The 19,547-nt window shown below is 32.3% G+C and overlaps 2 protein-coding genes across 2 annotated transcripts in view; one reads left to right on the top strand and one right to left on the bottom strand.

Annotated features, from left to right (window-relative positions):
• LOC127702085 (transmembrane protein 115-like) overlaps nt 1–19,547 on the bottom strand; it is a 158,124-nt gene that overhangs the window by 73,606 nt on the left and 64,971 nt on the right. The gene's annotated exons all lie outside the window — the stretch shown is intronic.
• On the top strand, nt 2,256–18,502 carry LOC127701512 (uncharacterized). The gene is made up of 4 exons (XM_052205435.1): nt 2,256–2,407; nt 7,560–7,729; nt 10,471–10,609; nt 12,421–18,502. The coding sequence occupies exons 1-4, from the start codon at nt 2,260–2,262 to the stop codon at nt 13,467–13,469; spliced, it is 1,506 nt and encodes a 501-aa protein (XP_052061395.1). The 5' UTR covers nt 2,256–2,259; the 3' UTR covers nt 13,470–18,502.

The raw sequence follows: 19,547 nt of genomic DNA, 5'->3' as shown, positions 1-19,547 counted from the left end.
ATTCTAGAAAGCCCCCGAGGTAGCCAGGAGCAGCCTTGAGCCATCTATGACTGTGCATCTAATAATACAAATAGAGAGACTATATAAATTCATAGTTTGTGTAAAGAATAGGATTCAATTCAGAGACTGTAAATAGCATTTTCAGGAATCAACAGTAAAGTTCAAATTGTACATTGCCAAAATCAGGCAGCTGGTGACTGAAAAAGGCTTCAAGGGATTAAAAAAAATAAATGAAATTAGAAAATAAATTTATTCTATTTTATATGAAGTATCTATTTAAGATGCCTTTAGCAACTGTAAACATTTGGATTTGTACAGTCCTTCTAGATACGCCTGTGGTGAAGAAAAGTTAATTACTATACAGAATATCATTTATTCTTTTTATATCATTTTTTTTGTGTTCATTCATATAATTTTTATCCCAATTATTTTTTGATATTCAGTGTGCACTTAACAGTCGGCCTTGGAGTTCATCTTGTCTTAAAACGATGACCTGACATATATAGTTGATGTCTAGACACACTTTAAACAATTTGGGGGAAGTATTTTTTTTAATAAAAGGCAAAACTTAAACCTTTTAAATAAACAATTATTCTAAGATATGTTATGTCTTCATACTTATAGTTCATTGATATAAAAAAAAATCGATAAGAATATTTTGATAATTGACTTTTCTTCTCATATTTAAAGCCTTATTAAAGTCCCCAATTATCATAAAAATGTATCAATATTTGTTATGAATTTAAATGCATGAATAAATGATAATTTGTTTTTGTTTTAGTTGTCTTTTTTATTGGTTTGGTTGTCCTAGACTGAATCTACCAGGTTTTTGTTTTTTTATATATAAACCACTATGATTGAAGTGGGCAGTTAAAATAATAATCATGCAGTTTGAGTTTTGCTATGAAGTCGAGGAAGCAAGTCAGTTTCAGCAGCCTCAACAATTGTTTAATTTTGTGATAAGGTCAGTTTAAGGGGAACCTCTACATGTAATGGTAAGTCGATAATATATGGTATGGGGTCAAAGTATACCCCTCTGTCATGGTCCATTGATGCTGAAACAATGTATTATTTTTTCTTCAACATATGATTCTGCTCGTTCGTTTATTATCTTCTGCCTCTTTTTTACATGTTGGAAGTTTGTGATTTAATAGGTCATTTTAATGGGTACAACTAATGGTTAAGCAGTGAGATTTTGTTTTGCATATTTATCACAGAATACCACAGAATTAGTTGAAATAAAGTATTACTTACCTAAATGATGTACAATATGATAAAATTACAAGTTTCCCTTGCATAATTATACCCCCTGCTTACTAAAGTGATGGGGAGTCTGTCTATCTGTCCGTATGTCTGTTCCTTCATCCATTTGAATGTCCTCCTGTCCCACTTTTGTATCCGCAACTTCTCCAGATCTCCAGAACAGAATTTTATGAAATTTTCACAGAATCTTCCTCACATGAAATACATTTACAACTTTATTTCGTTTATTCATCTAAATGAATTTTGGGTTTACTCTGGGATGACATAGACTTTTTCATATCTATATACTATTGGAGTATAGTACTCATTTGTATCTGCAACTCCTCCTATTCCCCTTTTTATAATGTATTGAAACTTTCTCAGAATCTTTACCATATAATGCCAATGTGCACCTCCTTTTTTGTGTTTAATTTTTTTTCGTCTGGTTTCCCTTACCAAAGCATGGACTTTGCCATAATTCATGCTTTTTTTAGAGCAGGCCCACAAACTAGACAAAATTTGTAGTTGAACCAGTAAAAAGTCTGGATTAACCATAAATGAAGCTCCATGAGAGGGGGTGCCTAAATCCGCCTCTGCTGTGGGGCGTAGTGGACATAGGCCAACCTTTGCTTTGAAATAATAACATTTTTCACTTAAAGTTGTTAAACATTATATTTTTACCATTATGGTATAAATTTACACACACCATTTTCTTGAAACCAGGATCTATTCCTGTACATTATTCAGTTAAAAATACTTTATTCTATAAACCAAGGATTTATATAGTGAGACTATACAAATCCTTGTATAAACTAAAAATAAAAAAAAAGTAGAGGTATTTTGCGGTATTTTATGTGGTATGTCTTTAAAAATAAGTTTACTTCCTATATCGCATAAACTTAACAAAATCTAAAAAGGTCGAGTTATCGAAAGTACGAGTTAGTGAACATTGGTACGAATTCGCGAAGGGACGAGTTCGGCCTAAACCAGAATATTCATTCGGAACTCTCCACTGAGATGGCTTCTCGTCGTCTGAAATCTTTGAAATCGTTTTGTTTGCAGAAAATAGCAAGAAACTTTGAAACATTCTGGTTTAAACCTTTTGAGGAGCAATTTAGCTCAGCAGGAAAACTTCTCCACGTTATTGGTCCTTTTGATGACCTCAGTAAGTCTTCTGTAAATTTTATAGCAGTGCTACTGTTTTGTTTTGGTTGTGAAATACTTTCACTCAGTAGGTCAAAATCTAGTACATTAACTTAACGATTTTCATATTATTGTCTCGCCTTGACGGAGTCAAAAAGCGAGACATAGGTATGCTGTTTCCGGCGTCGGCGGCGGCGGCGTCAATAATGTATTAGTTTGTGACTAGGTCTCGTTTATGGTGAACCACAAGTGGTAGGTCAATGATATTTTGTATGCAGTTGTATAAGCATTGGCACATCTCATTTCCATGGAGATTATTTAGCCCTGCCCCCTCAGTCATGGTCTATTGACTTTGAAACATTTGCTTAGTTTATATGTATTAGTTTGTGATTAGATCAGTTTAAGATGAACTGCTAATGTTAATTAAGTCAATGATATTTGGTATGAATGAAAATTTATTGGCATTTGCAAGTCTTATTTCAATGGAGAATATAAAGCCCCACCCCCTCATCATGGTTCATTGACTTTTAAACTTTTACATAGTTTACAAGTTAATGTTTGTGTTTAGGTTTGTTTAAAGGGAACGACTTATGATAAGTCAATGGTATTTGGTATGCAGTTGTATTAACATTGGCACATCTCATTTCCATGGAGATTGTTCAGCCATGTACCTTCAGTCATGGTTCATTGACTTTGAATATTTGCATAACTTACATGTTTAAGTATTGCTATTTTAATTTCAACATTTGCATTATCAAAATTTCAAAAAGGCGAGACATATCTCTGTGATAACAGTTTATTTTGACAGTAACGTCAATGTTTAAACGATGAAATTTATTCTTAGTGCAGAGTGCAACTGGACAAATTTAAACATTACAACAACAACAACAATTTTTATTTGTCAATCAAGACGCATAATTTGAGGAGCAGAACAATTATAGTTTATATATAAGTTTACAAATAATTTTGATGATTTTTCTATTGAAAAATTACAATAAACTAAAACTATATATGAGAAGGGAGACAACAAAGACAGTGTATCCCCAAAGATAATGAGTGAGTGAACACAATCAGTACCATTGTATTATTTCCCATTAAATAAAAGCCAGAATTGGTATCTTTGATGTATATATGTTACAGTGAATTTGTATAATCAGGGATTATGTAGAATCCCTAAAATCTTCAGGGAATGTGTAGAATCACTGGTTAGTTTAGGGATTATATATAATCACTGAAATTTTCAGGGATTATGTATAATCACTAGAAAAAACGTCAGGGATTATACATAATAACTGAAATGAAGAAACAGTTTTGTGTATAAAGAAAATGAATGAAAGTTAAATAATTTATTCTATCAAATCATATTAAAACTTCATTATAAATATGGTTTGTTAAGCACAATACATGTATTTATTACAATGTTAGGCACAATCTATCAAAATGTTATTTAAAGCACAATATATAAAAATGATAACCTTAATATATAATTAAAATGTTAGGCATAATATTTTAAAATGTTACACAAAATTAAAATATTAAGCACTACATATTAAAATGATATTAACCTCAATATGTATTATAATGTTAGGCACAATATATTAAAATGTTAAGTACAATATATTAAAATGTTAAGTACAATATATTAAAACAATCTTTAAATAAATTTGGATGGCATCGACTATTGCACATTTGACCTGCTTTTCTACAAGCACTTCTATTTGACTCGCATCTGTTTTACCACATTATCCACATTTAAAAAAACCTAGCTTGTCCTTCACATATCGAATCAGATTTTACAGCACTTCTAAGTGAAATAAAGTTTTCAATACAAACATCTGAAGGTACCCAAAAAAAAGGAATCAGCAGCCTCGAACTGATTTTTGGTGTAAGATCCGAGCAGAATTCTGTTGTATTAGTTCTCTCAGTTTGAATTTCATGTTTATGTACCCCACCTTTGTACAACGCCCCCCCCCCCCCCCAAATCCCAACTCGAATCAATCACTGATTTGTTATAAAAAAAATAGTATACCAATGAGAAGCAAATTTGATTTATGTGCATAGTTTTTACAGCTTTTGCTTTTCACAAAATATATTTTTTTCGTCAGATATGTAAGATTGTTTTTTTAGATCCATGCCCAATAACCCCCTTCCTCTCCTATAGTAATGAATAATGCTGTAAAGAGTGTACTATGTATGAAATATAAAGGATAGTATAGCAGCCTTAAAACAATTCAAATATTTATTTTGTCAGCAGATAGTAATAAGCAGGAGTTTTGTCTTCTTAACTTGGTTCTTTTGTCATCAAAGTAAAAATACTATTGTATTTGTTCCTTGTCCATATCTTGTATCTTATTTGTTTGTGAAATTATGTGGTTCAACAGTTAAATAAACAGTTGAATAAAATATCACGGGTAGAACTGTTCACTTAATTTGATTTTTTTTTTATTATTGATAATCCCTGAAATCATATTAGGGAATTTGTAAAATAATTAGTAAAATATTCAGTGATTATGTAAAATCACTGGTCATTTTCAGGGATTATATATAATCACTAATGAGTTTAGTGATTCTACATAATCCCTGAAAAATCAGGGATTCTACATAATCGCTGTTATACAAATTCCCTGTAACATATATACAGATTGAAGGAAGAGCTGGCGGGGCACTCGTGTCTAATTACTTAATTTTGCTCTTCTAGTCTTTTTTAAACTATCTATCAATTTTATCTTTATAGTATTAGTCCCCTACCGACGAAGTCGAAGGGGACGTTAGGTTTGCACTCTGTCCGTCTGTTTGTCTGTCCATCCGTCAGTCCGGCAAATCAGTTTTCCACACTTTTTTTCTTCGTGCTTGAAGATATTGATTTGATATTTGGTATACAGTTTAATCATGACTAATTACAGATCAAGTTAGAATTTTGTTCCGGTCTGATGATTTTGTGCTGAGTTTTGGTCCTTGGACTTAGAAAATTCACGCAAGTAATCAGTTTTCCACACTTCTTTTGTCATGCTTGAAGATATTGATTTGATATGTAGTATGTAGTTTTATCATGACTAGTTACAGATCTCAAGTTCGAATTTTGTTCCGGTCTGATTTTGTGCAGAGATATGCATGGTCCTTGGACTTAAAAAAAAAATCAGGAAAGAAATCAGTTTTCCACATTTTTTTCATCATGCTTGAAGATATTGATTTGATATTTGTTATAAAGTTTACACCATGACAAGTTATAGATCAAGTTAGCATTTTGTTCAAGTACAATGGATTTTTAACCGGTAGGGGACTATGTATTGCCATGCAATACTCTCAGAATGCTTGTTAACTAATGGATTTTCATTTGACATCAACCATATAAATTTTGATTTGATTTACATGACTCAAGATTCGATTAACCAATTAAGGATCCTCTAAGGACATATAATCAACTAACTGGAATAATTCTGTGTGCCTAATAGTGCTACAGTTATGGTAATGCAGCAATCAAAGAGTCGGTCAAATATCTGCGAAATATAATAGAAGATGATTCCATGTATTTGATTGACTTAATGCTTTCTAGAGGAGTCCCATGTTATGGAATGAGTCACTTAATATCAGGCAAGGGGCGAATTACATAGCAATGTAATGCATTATATTACAATTACTTTGACAAAACCATGCATTGAATTACAATTACAATTACATTCATTTATCAAAGTAATGCATTACATTACAATTACTTTTGCTAAGTAATACATTGAATTACACATTACATTTGTAAATTTTATTATTGGGTGAATAGAAAAATCAAACATTTTGAAAAACAACACGCAGTCACAAAAGATTCTAGCATATGCAGTAACTGTTCCATGCATTGAATTTAAGTATACATGTAAACAGCTAGAATATTTTATTCGGCTATTACATTTTTAATTATTTTAACTTAATGTTGACTATACTTTTATAAATATATTTTTTTGTTTTTTTTTTTAATTTCAATCAAAATATTTAATAACTGAGAATTTCTTTCCTAATTATATAATAAACATAGAGCTTAATTAATGAACAATTGTCCAATTAATGAAAATATTGTTTGTAAAATAAACTTATTAGTGTTTTATAACAAACTTCAATAATCTTTTATTTAATCAAGACAAGGTATTCTTTGATCTTATGACAACAATATAGTAATGCTTTTCAAATATCAATCTTTTTATGCAGGAAAATGTATGAAATAAAATTAAATAAAGAATATATTCAAATAATTAATATATTCTTAGTTAATCAAGAAATCTTAAATTCTGCTTTAGTTAAATCTCCAACAATTTTTTAAAGATGAAGTATGTGAAAAAAGTAATGCCATGTAATGCAATGTAATGCATGAAATTACACAACTTTTTGCTAAAGTAATGCATTATATTACAATTACATGTAATGCAAAAATTGCTGCATTACGCATTATATACAATTACTTGGAAAAATGTAATGCAATACCATGCATTACAATTACAAATTTGCATTACCCCATGCCTGCTTAATACCTTTCCTGATTTATTGAATATATAACTGTTTTGGTTTTGTTCAAATCTACTTTTAAGCACAAGTCATGATATCACAGAATTTCTATATTCTACTGAGCTTATTTTGGGGACCTAGAGCAGAATGGGATGGTAAATTAATGTCATCTGCATACTTTAGACACTCAACTCTAAGTTTATTTAAAAATACTAGACAAAATGGTTCAGATAAGTAATTTAGGGTCATTAATAAAAATGTTGAATAGATTAGGACTCTATACATCACCCTGTCTGATGCTCACACAGGAGCTAAATGGTTTAGTAAGCTCATCAGCTAATTTTACATTCGCTTTCAAGAGTTTAATAAATATAGGAATATGTAAAAGTGTATCGTATGCCTTCAATATGGAAATTTACAAAATAGTATAGATCTTTTTATTCTGTGAGAAATACTTATCTATATGGGCTTGTATTTAATCCTAATGTATTGACAAGTAAGTCCTTATTTACACCAAAAAAATTAAATCTTGAGTAAAGACAAACCTGTGCACCTAGAAAAGCTTTAAGACATGGCAGGACCTATAGATCAATTCAAATGCATTTTATGTTTCAGTAAATTAAAAACTTTCATGATTAGAGCCCCTTTATACAATATTATGATAGAAGTGCATTTTCTTCTTTCAGCCAGTGAATTGAATCAATATTTGTTGGATGTTCTGGTGAAAGAAAAGTTACTTAAGACAAAATATTTACAACTCCTTATCAGTAGCAGACTAGTGGAGTTAAATTTGAGCAAGGCACCAAATTATGTGTACAGTGATGGTATAGTAAATTGCATAGCTGATAGATGTCATGTAAGTAGCCACACAGTTCATGGTATACCATGTAGTAGTTTGTCTGCAACAATCTGGTTACTGTGTAATCATTATTGATTTTAACTCATTAAAATGTTGAAAGAGATCTTGGTAAAATTCTGAACTGAGCTGAAGGAAATGGTTTTTAACCACTGTTCAAGTCTTACTTCTTCTTTTTATACGACCGCAAAAAAAATTTTGTGGTCGTATATTGGTATGACGTTGGCGTCGTCGTCGTCGTCGTCTGAAGACACATTAGTTTTCGCACTCTAACTTTAGTTTAAGTGAATGGATCTCAATGAAATTTTACCATAAGGTTCAATACCACAAAAGGAAGGTGCGGATTGATTTTTGGGGTAATTGCCTCCAAATTTTAGGAATTAGGGGCCAAAAATAAGCATTTTTGTAATTTCCAGACATAACTTGTGTGTAAGTGTATAGATCTCTCTGACATTGTACCACAAGGTTCCATATCACAAAGGGAATGCTGGGATTGATTTTGGGGGTAATTGCCTCCAAATTTTAGGAATTAGGGGCCAAAAAGGGGAAAAAACAAGCATTTTTCTTGTTTCATGACAATAACTTGTGTGTAAGTGTATGGATCTCTCTGACATTGTATCACAAAGTTCCATAACACAAAGGGAATGCTGGGATTGATTTTGGGAGTAATTGCCTCCAAATTTTAGGAATTAGGGGCCAAAAAGGGGCAAAAAACAAGCATTTTTCTAGTTTCATGACAATAACTTGTGTGTAAGTGTATGGATCTTTATGAAATTGTACAAAAAGGTTCCATATCACAAAGGGAAAGCTGGAATTGAGTTTGGAGGTAATTGCCCAAAAAGTTTAGGAAAAGGGGGCCAAAAATAAGCATTTTTCTAGTTTCCAGACAATAACTTGTGTTCAAGTGTATGGATCTCTCTGAAATTGTACTGCAAGGTACCATACCACAAAGGGAAGGCTGGGATTGATTTTTGGGGTAATTCCCTCAAATTTTTAGTAATTAGGGGCCATAAAAGGGCAAAAAAACAAGCATTTTTTTAGTTTCAGGACAATAACGTGTGTGTAAGTGTACGGATCTTTATTAAATTGTACTGCAAGGTTCCATATCACAAAGGGAAAGCTGGGTTTGAGTTTGGGGGTAATTGCCCTAAACGTTTAGGAATTTGGGGCCAAAAAACAAGCATTTTTCTAGTTTCCAGATAATAACTTGTGTTCAAGTGTATGGATCTCTCTGAAATTGTACTGCAAGGTACCATACCACAAAGGAAAGGCTGGGATTGAGTTTGGGGGTGATGAATCATAAGGGGGTTCAAAAAATTGGGGGGGGGGATTTTTTTTCCATTTTTTTCTTTACAATTTTCCATTTTAAATTGGTTATTTCTGATTTATATATAAAAGCAAATAATAATGATATGGTTTGAATAGGTAAATTTAAAATTTTTAAATTCTTAGACCACTTTCATTCTGTGTCAGAAACCTATGCTGTGTCAAATATTTAATTACAATCCAAATTCAGTGCTGTATCAAGCTTGAATGTTGTGTCCATACTTGCCCCAACTGTTCAGGGTTCGACCTCTGCGGTCGTATCAAGCTGCGCCCCAGCGGAGCATTTTATTTAGCCATGGCGTTGTCCGTTTATTTTCGACTTATGAGTTTGAATGTCCCTTTGGTATCTTTGGCCTCTCTTTTACTGTAAGTGATTTTGTCAGCATTTTAACTTTTATGCTTTTCCCCTTCATAATGATTTTAAAGTCACAATATAGTGACTTTCTCTGTTTTTATTCCCCCCGCAGTAGTGGAGGGGGCATTAAGTTTAACCCTTGTCCGTCCGTACTTCTGTACGTACCAAAAGTTTTTGTTCTCTAACTTTAGTTTGCCTCAACCAAATGTTATGAAACTTATACACAATGCTTATTACCACAAAACACAGATCAAGTTGGAATTTAGGTGTTGTCTATTAAACCATTCTAGAGTTATGCCCCTTTACAAATGGAAAAATTGCTGAATTTTTCGTTTCTGTTCTCTAACTTTAATTTGCCTCAACCAAATGTTATGAAACTTATACACAATTGTTATTACCACAAAATACAGATTAAGTTTGAATTTTGGTGGTGTCACTTTAACAGTTTCTAGAGTTATGCCCGTTTATAAATGGAAAAATTGCTGAATTTTTTGTTTCTGTTCTCTAACTTAAGTTTGCCTCAACCAAATGTTATGAAACTTATACACAATGCTTATTACCACAAAAGTTGAAAACACAGATCAATTTGAATTTTGATGGTGTCACTTTTACTGTTCTAGAGTTATGCCCCTTTACAAATGGAAAAATTGCTGAATTTTTTGTTTCAGTTCTCTAACTTAAGTTTGCTTCAACCAAATGTTATGAAACTTATACACAATACTTATTACCACAAAACTCAGATCCTTTTTACCATACTTCAGTTATGTCCCTTTATAACTTTATATGATATGCAAGCGAGGGCATCATCTGTGTCCCATGGACACATTCCCCATTTATTTCTCCAATAACTAGCTTAATTGTTGTAATGTGCTATAATACACCCAGATGAGAAAAAAATCATTGACTGGAAAGAAAATGCCAATAACTGGGAGCAAAAACTGAAACCCATTGTAGATCACTTATGCCAGAGAAAGATAAACACTGTGCGTATAAATGAACCTTTTTATAAGTGTGCAGAACAAAGTAAAATATAATAAAAAAAGTCTGTCTTTCATTTCAGAAACTAACAAAGCTGAATTTATCCTACTGTAATAAAGTATCTTCCAGAGCCTTAGAAAATGTTGTAACCCAGCTGTTAACACTACAGATTCTCATCCTTAAAAGTACTAAATGTGACGATAAAGTTCTCATTGCAATAAGTAAGTACCGGTACATGTTTTCAGGTATTAATTTATATCACTTTTAAAATTAGTTTTGTTTTCTACTAAGTAAAAACATGGATGATATTTATATTTACACAGCAGGTGCTTAGTATCACTTAATGGTCAGTTCCGACAGACCATGAAAATATGAGTTTCAGAAGGTATTTTAACGTTTCTCTAATAATCCTTCATAAATAATTTTCAAATGCAACAGCCAAGAAATTTTTATGAATTTTGGTGGCGTCACTTAAACCATTCTAGAGTTATGCCCCTTTACAAATGGAAAAATTGCTGAATTTTTCGTTTCCGTTCTCTAACTTTAGTTTGCCTCAACCAAATGTTATGAAACTTATACACAATGCTTATAACCACAAAACACAGATCAAGTTTGAATTTTGGTGGCGTCACTTTTACCATTCTAGAGTTCTGCCCCTTTACAAATGGAAAAATTGCTGAATTTTTTGTTTCTGTTCTCTTACTTTAGTTAGCCTCAACCAAATGTTATGAAACTTATACACAATGCTTATTACCACAAAACACAGATCAAGTTGGAATTTTGGTGGCGACACTTTTATCGTTCTAGAGTTATGCCCCTTTACAAATGGAAAAATTGCTGAATTTTTTGTTTCCGTTCTCTTACTTTAGTTTGCCTCAACCAAATGTTATGAAACTTATACACAATGCTAATTGCCACAAAACAGAGATCAATTTGAATTTTGATGGTGTCACTTTTACTGTTCTAGAGTTATGCCCCTTTACAAATGGAAAAATTGCTGAAAAATTCGTTTCTGTTCTCTAACTTTAGTTTGCCTCAACCAAATGTTATGAAACTTATGCACAATGCTAATTACCACAAAACACAGATCAAGTTTGAATTTTGGTGGCGTCACTTTTTCCGTTCTAGAGTTATACCCCTTTACAAATGGAAAAATTGCTGAATTTTTCATTTCCGTTCTCTAACTTAAGTTTGCCTCAACTAAATGTTATGAAACTTATGGTTATTACCACAAAACTCAGATCAAGTACAAATTTGGGTAGAGTCACTTTTACAGTTATTGAGTTATGTCCCTTTATAATGTTATATGCAAGCGGGGTCATCATCTGTGTCCCATGGACACATTCCCCATTTATTTTTTTAAAATTTGACCTTTCCATGGCCACCTTTGGGCTAGTTCAACACTTTAAAATGGAATACTCTCCCTGCTTATAAAATGTCACTCAACAAGAATAAGTTGAATATTTCATAACAATCATTAAATTGATTGGACTGTATCGCTGAACACATTAAACATATAGCAGATTTATTGAGTAAACTTTGCATGCAATTTCATGTAAGACCTCTTTTAAAAGTAGGTCTGTCCTTAACTGACTTTATATGTTTTCAAATCTATTGAAATTGTCAGTGATGTATATGCTTCAGTTTACAAGGAAGATCATACGTCAGGTTAAGTGTGTGCCAAGGTTTTTATCAAAACATATTGTAATCTGTATAATTCACTTAAATTTGCAAAGATAAACATTAGAGCTAAATATAGGTCAGTATATAGTGAAAGTATGTCATTCTGATCTAGTTTTCATGGTTCACTTACTTTTAACTTATTTATCAAAATATTTTTTCTCATTTGTAAAATAATAATTTCACTTCTGAATGCATTTAGATTTGAATGTTATTGTAAAATTTCATATTTTAGGTAAATATTTTTCTTTGAGACAAGCTAATTTTTGTTCTGACACTCAAAGTTTAATGGTCGATCATATCTGATTAATGGTGTTTTGTTTTAATTTTCTTTACTAAACTTTTTTTCTAGGTCAGTATAGCTGTGATTTACGACATTTAGACGTTTCAAGTTGCAAGATATCACAGCGAGGATTAAATGCCTTGTGCTCAGATGACAGTCATCTGCCATGTCCAAAGTTACAGACTTTGAGGATAAGAGATTGTGGAGTGTGTAAACCATCAATTACCATAGATCGTGTTGCCTCATTGTTACTACAAAGAACAAAGACATTTGACCTTGACTATGACAAGATCCATATGGTGTTGTCCAGAATTCACAAACTTAACAATTCACCTAATATTATCACTCCAAATCTCCAGTATCCCAGAATTCAATGTTTAGATTTTGGAACTGAAGATATCTTCACTACTGATGTTGAGTTAATCTGTAAATATTGTCCTAATATTACAATGGCAGCATTAAATCCAGTTGCACATGATGACCAAGTCCTTCAACTTATGACTTTGAAGCATTTATGCCATTTAGAAATTGTTTCCGACACACATGACGGTGTGACCTTATCATTTGAAGGATCAGTTTCACCCTTGTTATGCAGTGTTGGCATGTATCTTCAAGTCTTGTTGCTTATAGAATTAACTGATGTATGTTTATACACAATTGGTAAATATTGTCCTCATCTGAAAAATTTGAACTTAATGGTGTCTACATTACAGGACAACAGAAGCCATTTTCCAGACAAGATGACATGTTATACAGAACTTGAACAGTTTAAATGTATCATTATCGGTGAGAATGACATGCTACCAGAAGATTCTCTGTCAGTCGTTTTGAAAAATTCAAAAGACTTGCGGTCACTTTTATTGACCAATATACAGTTTCTGACCACTGAAGAACTTGGGCGTTATATAAATCATAATGCTTTGCCAAACTTGGAAGAGCTAGAATTGACTAATTGTAATCATATTGAGGGTTCTATATTTTATCATTTTTTAACTATTTCGCAATGTTTGACGAACTTAACATTAGATGTTTGTCAGCAAGTAACAAGGGCTGACTTTTCAAAGTTGTTAAAATATTCAGAACAGCATCTACCACAACTTCAGGTACAATGGACATGATCTGAATAAAAGTTATTGTACAATTCCATCATAGAACATTTTTGTAAGTCTTATTGACCAATCAGAATCTGAAACTATCAGCTTTACCGAGAAAAAAAAACGAGACAATATACCTCCATGCTAAAATCATGCAGCCATATACAAAAACAGTGAACAAAAATTCCAAATGTGCCATTGTGGCCTTAGAACAAAGAATAAATTTGATATTTCTCTTTAGACATCAATGGATTTAGACTAGTATTGTTATACCTCACGGTGAATAACCTCGACAGATTGTACCGTCCGATGAATAACCTTATTATTATTCACTGCCGCTGAGGCAAATATTTGTTTTGTATAATAAAACAGTTACAACCCTATGAGTTGGGAGATATCCAAAATTGTCAACCATGCTAAGGGTTATTCCCCTCGGGCTATTTGACAATTTTAGATATCCCCCTCCTCAGAGGGCCGTAATTGTATATTATTATTTATCTTATCAAACATCTCTTTAATGAACAAAAAATCCATTTGTCACTTGAGAAAGGCTGAGCACAAAATTCAAAACTTGGACTGAGTGATCATTTGACATGAATGATTTAAACATTTTCAGTTTTTTGTAATTACTGGTTTACTAAAGAACAAAAGAAAACAAGAATCAACATTAAGCAAAACTAGGGTTTTTCATGTTTATTTCCTGTATAGCCAGTGATTTAAAATTGTGTTGTTTTGATTTGAAACAAACAGGAAAATTTTAATAGTCAGATAATAAGCACTTTATTCCAAACAAATTAACTAAAGTCTACTGGAATGTATAAAATCTATGAGAAAAAAATATAAATATCTTCCAGACTATATTTAAATATCTTTATTTTGCATGGCTATCATGCCATCCTTTAGAAAACTATTGTGTCAACCTACTTGTGATGCAAACTGACATTTTAACCATGATTTCGATGAATTTATAAAGTTCAGACATCACTGCTTAAATTATTTAAGTCAAGATAAATTATATTGATTGTTCAAAATTCAGAATTTCTGAAATACATGTTGAGAATCTATTTTATTAGTTTGAGAAAGAGGCTTCTCAAGTAGCACTGAGTATAATTACAAAATTCACTTCCTGTGTAAATATATTTTTGGGCAACAGTTGAGCTCAATATTATATTTCTCTGCAAGTGCATGTCTAATAGTCAATGGGTCATGTTATCAAATTTGCTGTAAAAGCAATGAAAAGGACATACTTTAATTAGTTGCAGTGTTTTATTTAAATTCATCCATTCAACATTTTATTCTGCAGATTGAAGAAAAATTGAAATTCATTTGATATAAGGGCTACTGTGGAAATAAATAATACATCTCCTTACCAGTTGAACAAAAAATGTTCTTTACATGTGTAATTCAGGTTTTTAAGAATTTTTAATTAGGTATATTTTTATGTTGTTCAGTTTTATTTACAGAAAATGTTACATAACATGTATTTATAGATTTAATTGTTAAATCTTTGTCTTTCACGTAAATATTGATTATAGGTTATTGAGTTTATTGGGATTTGAATTGATATTCTACTTTGTTACTTGTGAATAATTAGAAAAGCAATATTGAAATAGAGAAAACAAATATCTTTTGATTGAACAACATTCTTAGATTTACATCTGAACTTCACATAGCTCCACTTTTCTTGATGTGCATTCATCAGAGTTCCCCCATCAATGGGAAGATATAGATGATCTAACATTTTTTTTATCCCCCCCCCCCCCCATTATTACCACAAAACACAGATCAAGTTCGAATTTGGGTGGAGTCACTTCTCCCGTTCTTGAGATGTGCCTCTTTATAACTTTATATGTAAGGGGGGCATCATCTGTGTCCCATGGACACATTCTCCATTTATTAGTCCCCTTCCGACGAAGTCGAAGGGGACTTTTAGGTTTGCACTCCATCCGTCTGTCTGTCTGTCTGTCTGTCTGTCTGTCTGTCTGTCTGTCTGTCTGTCTGTCTGTCTGTCTGTCTGTCTGTCTGTCTGTCTGTCTGTCTGTCTGTCTGTCTGTCTGCTGTCTGTCTGTCTGTCTGTCTGTCTAGCCGTCAGTCCGGCAAATCAGTTTTCCACACTTTTTTTTTCGTGCTTGAAGTATATAGTTTTATCATGACAAGTTACAGATCAAGTTCCAATATTGATTCGGTCTGATGATTTTGTACAGAGTTATGGTCCTTGGACTTAGAAAATTCACTTAAATAACCATTTTTCCAACACTTTGTTAGCTCACTGGGGCCCGAAAGAGCCCCATGTGAGCTTATGCCATCACTTAGCGTCTGTCGTCGTCATCGTCTGTCGTCGTCGTCTGTTGTCGTCGTAAACTATTTAAAAAATCTTCTCCTCTGAAACTACTGGGCCAAATACCTTCAAACTTTAATTAAATGTTCCTTAGGGTATCTAGTTTATAAATTGTATCCGAAGTTTTGATCAATCGACAAACATGGCCGCCATGGCTAAAAATAGAACATAGGGGTCAAATGCAGTTTTTTGCTTATATCTCAAAAACTCAAGCTTTTAGAGCAAATCTGACACGGGGGTAAAATTGTTCAATTGGTCAAGATCTATCAGCCCTGAAATTTTCAGACAAATCGAACAACTCATTGTTGGGTTGCTGCCACTAAATTGGTAGTTTTAAGGAAATTTTGCAGTTTTTTGTTATTATCTTGAATATTATTATAAATAGATATAAACTGTAAACAGCAATAATGTTCAGCAAAGTAAGATCTACAAAAAAGTTGATATGACCAAAATTGTCAATTGGCCCCTTAAGGAGTTATTGTCTTTAAAAGACAATTTTACACGATTTGTTCATCAAGTTTGCTAACATTTAAAAATCTTCTCCTCTGACACTACTGGGTCAAATACCTTTAAACTTCATCTAAATGTTCCTTAGGATATCTAGTTTATAAATTGTATCCGAAGTTTTAATCCATCGACAAACATGGCCGCCATGGCTAAAAATAGAACATAGGGTCAAATGCAGTTTTTTGCTTATATCTCAAAAACTCAAGCTTTTAGAGCAAACTGACATGGGTAAAATTGTTCAATTGGTCAAGATCTATCAGCCCTGAAATTTTCAGACAAATAGAACAACACATTGTTGGGTTGCTGCCACTAAATTGGTAGTTTTGAGGAAATTTTGCAGTTTTTGGTTATTATCTTGAATATTATTATAGATAGATATAAACTGTATACAGCAATAATGTTCAGCAAAGTAAGATCTACAGAAAAATTAAATGACCAAATTTGTCAATTGACCCCTTAAGGAGTTATTGCCCTTTAAAGAATTTTACGAAATGTGTTCATCAAGTTTGCTAACATTTAAAAATCTTCTCTTCTGAAACTATTGTGCCTAATACTTCTTAACTTTGAATGAATGTTCCTTTAGGAATCTAGTTTATGAATTGTATCCGAAATTTTGATCCATCAACAAACATGGCCGCCATGGCTAAAAATAGAACATAGGGGTGAAATGCAGTTTTTGGCTTATATCTCAGAAACTAAAGCATTTAGAGCAAATCTGACATGGGGTTAAAATGTTCAAAAGGTCAAGATCTATCAGCCCTGAAATTTTCAGACACACCGAACATCCCAATGTTGGGTTGCTGCCACTAAATTGGTTGTTTTAAGGAAATTTTGCAGTTTTTGGTTATTATCTTGAATATTATTGAAGATAAAGATAAACTGTAAACAGCAAAAATGTTCAGCAAAGTAAGATCTACAAAAAAGTTTATATGACCAAAATTGTCAATTAACCCCTTAAGGAGTTATTGCCCTTTAAGGACAATTTTACACAAGTTGTTTTATGTTTTTTTAACTTTAAAAATCTTCTCAAATGAATCTAGTATAAATTTTGTATTTCATTTCCTTGTACGTCACTATGGCTAAAATGGAACATATGGGTAAAAAGCAAAAATAATCATTGATGAAAGATTTAAGCAAAAAAATTAACAGGTGAGCGATTCAGGCTCTTGAGAGCCTCTTGTTTCGTCATGCTTGAAGATATTGACTTGACATTTGTTATAAAGTTTACACCATGACAAGTTATAGATCAAGTGAGCATTTTTTTCCAGTACAATGAATTTTTAACCTGTAGGGGACTATGTATTGCCATGCAATACTCTCAGAATGCTTGTTTTTATTATTATACCATCTGCAAACAAAATTTTTGGGGAGTATATAGGAATAACCCTATCAATCTTGTCTCTATGTCTATCCATGTGCCTTGTAAGATATAATTGATTGTAAATTTTACACAGCTGTAGTTCACTACCCCTGGTTCAACATGTTCAAGGGGAGATAATCAAATTTACTTCCTTTAATAATGCAGTATGTGGTAATAACTTGTAAGCGTAAATACAACTTATCAGTTACACCAAGACAGATATTGATGAAACTTCATACAGTTGCTCAACACTACCTTAGGATTTTCATAAAGGAATATAATCCCAGTCCTGTTCAAGGGGAGATAATGGAACTGACTTACTTCAATATTACAATATGAGTAATAGTCTCTCCTATGCTAGTGCATTGCAAACTTTTAAGACTTCTTGACCTTGATAAGTGGTTTTTATGTTTTAATGATGATCAAAACAATTCCTTTTTATTATGTATTTGATATTTAAATTTGTGAAATGATATTTCATTAAACTCTTTATGAACAAGAGAAGCCTTGAAAAAAAGATCTTAGACCTTTACCCAAATTGAAAATAAATTTGTGATAACCTGACTTACTGATAAGTGTTTTATGTACAAATGTTATATACTTATATGTTAATCAGTATGATGGTAAGTGGTGCATATAAAATAAATGCAAAAGGAACAAAGGAAGATGACAAGGTACTGTAATGTGTATTCAATAATGCTGTGCATATTTTAATTCTTTTCCTTATCTTTTTATAGTGGATCAGTAAAATTGTAATTCAATAATAATTGTGATATATTTATATATGAATTTTAAAAAGATGTAGTATATATATATGTATAACCTATTTATAGAATACAGATTTCAAAAGAAGTGTTGCCTATTCTGTATATTAATATATATAATTGTGTTTGTAAGTTTAAAATTTTGATTCCATCTTTCTTTATTTAAGATAGCAGGCACTGATCCAGCCAGTTTGAAAAGGGTGGTTCCAAGTTGAACTTCCAACCTCCAGAACACCATGAAATGTCCACATGATTAAAAAAATATAGAAAAATTTTGGGGGGGGGTGTTCATCCCCCTTAATATACCCACTGGATCTGTCAATGGATAGCACTTCAATCTAATTAAGAAAAATTGATATTAGTGGGTGACATTTCATCCTGAAAATGAATCAAAAATAGGCTGCTAGGCACCAAATATCCATTTATTTATTTATAAGATTTCATTTGTCACCAGTTGAATCACATATTTGTCAAATTTGCTTGAATGATAACAATATTTGAAAAGGGTGTGTTTGAAACACCCGAATATTCTTTCTTGATAGTGGTTTGCTGCTTAAAAGGAAGCTATTGAACAAAGGGTTCTATATGGTAAAGTTAAGTCCTCTTTTTAAAATTTTATCGATCACCATCGTGATATGCTTGACTGTTATTGAATATCTGTGTCACAGATAACCATGGATATGTTCATCTTGTCAAAGCCACAATCCTGTCCTCTTAACCTGATTGTGACATCACTGTATGCTACTTATCACTAAATTCCTTGCAATGAGTAACATGACAGGTGCCACCAGTGGTGCAGGAACTGCTAACCCTTCCAGTACACCTGAGTTCACCCCTGGTTGTCGAGCCTGCGACTTTTGTCGCAGAAAGCTCGACATAGGGATAGTGATCCGGCGGCGGCGTTAGCTCACTTCTTAAAAGCATTATATTTTAGAAGGTGGAAGACCTGGATGCTTCATACTTTGTATATGGATGCCTCATGTTACAAAGTTTCCGTCAGTCTTGACCTCATTTTCATGGTTCAGTGACTACTTGAAAAAAAAGTTAAGATTTTTTGTAATGTTAAATTCTCTCTTATTATAAGTAATAGGATAACTATATTTGGTATGTGCATACCTTGCAAGGTCCTCATG

Source organism: Mytilus californianus, unplaced genomic scaffold (assembly GCF_021869535.1).
Source record: "Mytilus californianus isolate M0D057914Y unplaced genomic scaffold, xbMytCali1.0.p SCAF_1, whole genome shotgun sequence".
Classification (NCBI taxonomy): Eukaryota; Metazoa; Mollusca; class Bivalvia; order Mytilida; family Mytilidae; genus Mytilus; species Mytilus californianus.
Note: the sequence above shows the minus strand (reverse complement) of the source record. Positions and strands in the feature narration are given on the sequence as shown.

Excerpts from the sequence above, each read along its gene's own strand:
- LOC127701512 (XM_052205435.1), top strand. The coding sequence starts at position 2,260 with ATGGCTTCTCGTCGTCTGAAATCTTTGAAATCGTTTTGTTTGCAGAAA. Across the intron at positions 2,408-7,559 it reads TGGTCCTTTTGATGACCTCA|CCAGTGAATTGAATCAATAT; the intron begins GTAAGTCTTCTG and ends TTCTTCTTTCAG. Across the intron at positions 7,730-10,470 it reads GCATAGCTGATAGATGTCAT|AAACTAACAAAGCTGAATTT; the intron begins GTAAGTAGCCAC and ends CTTTCATTTCAG.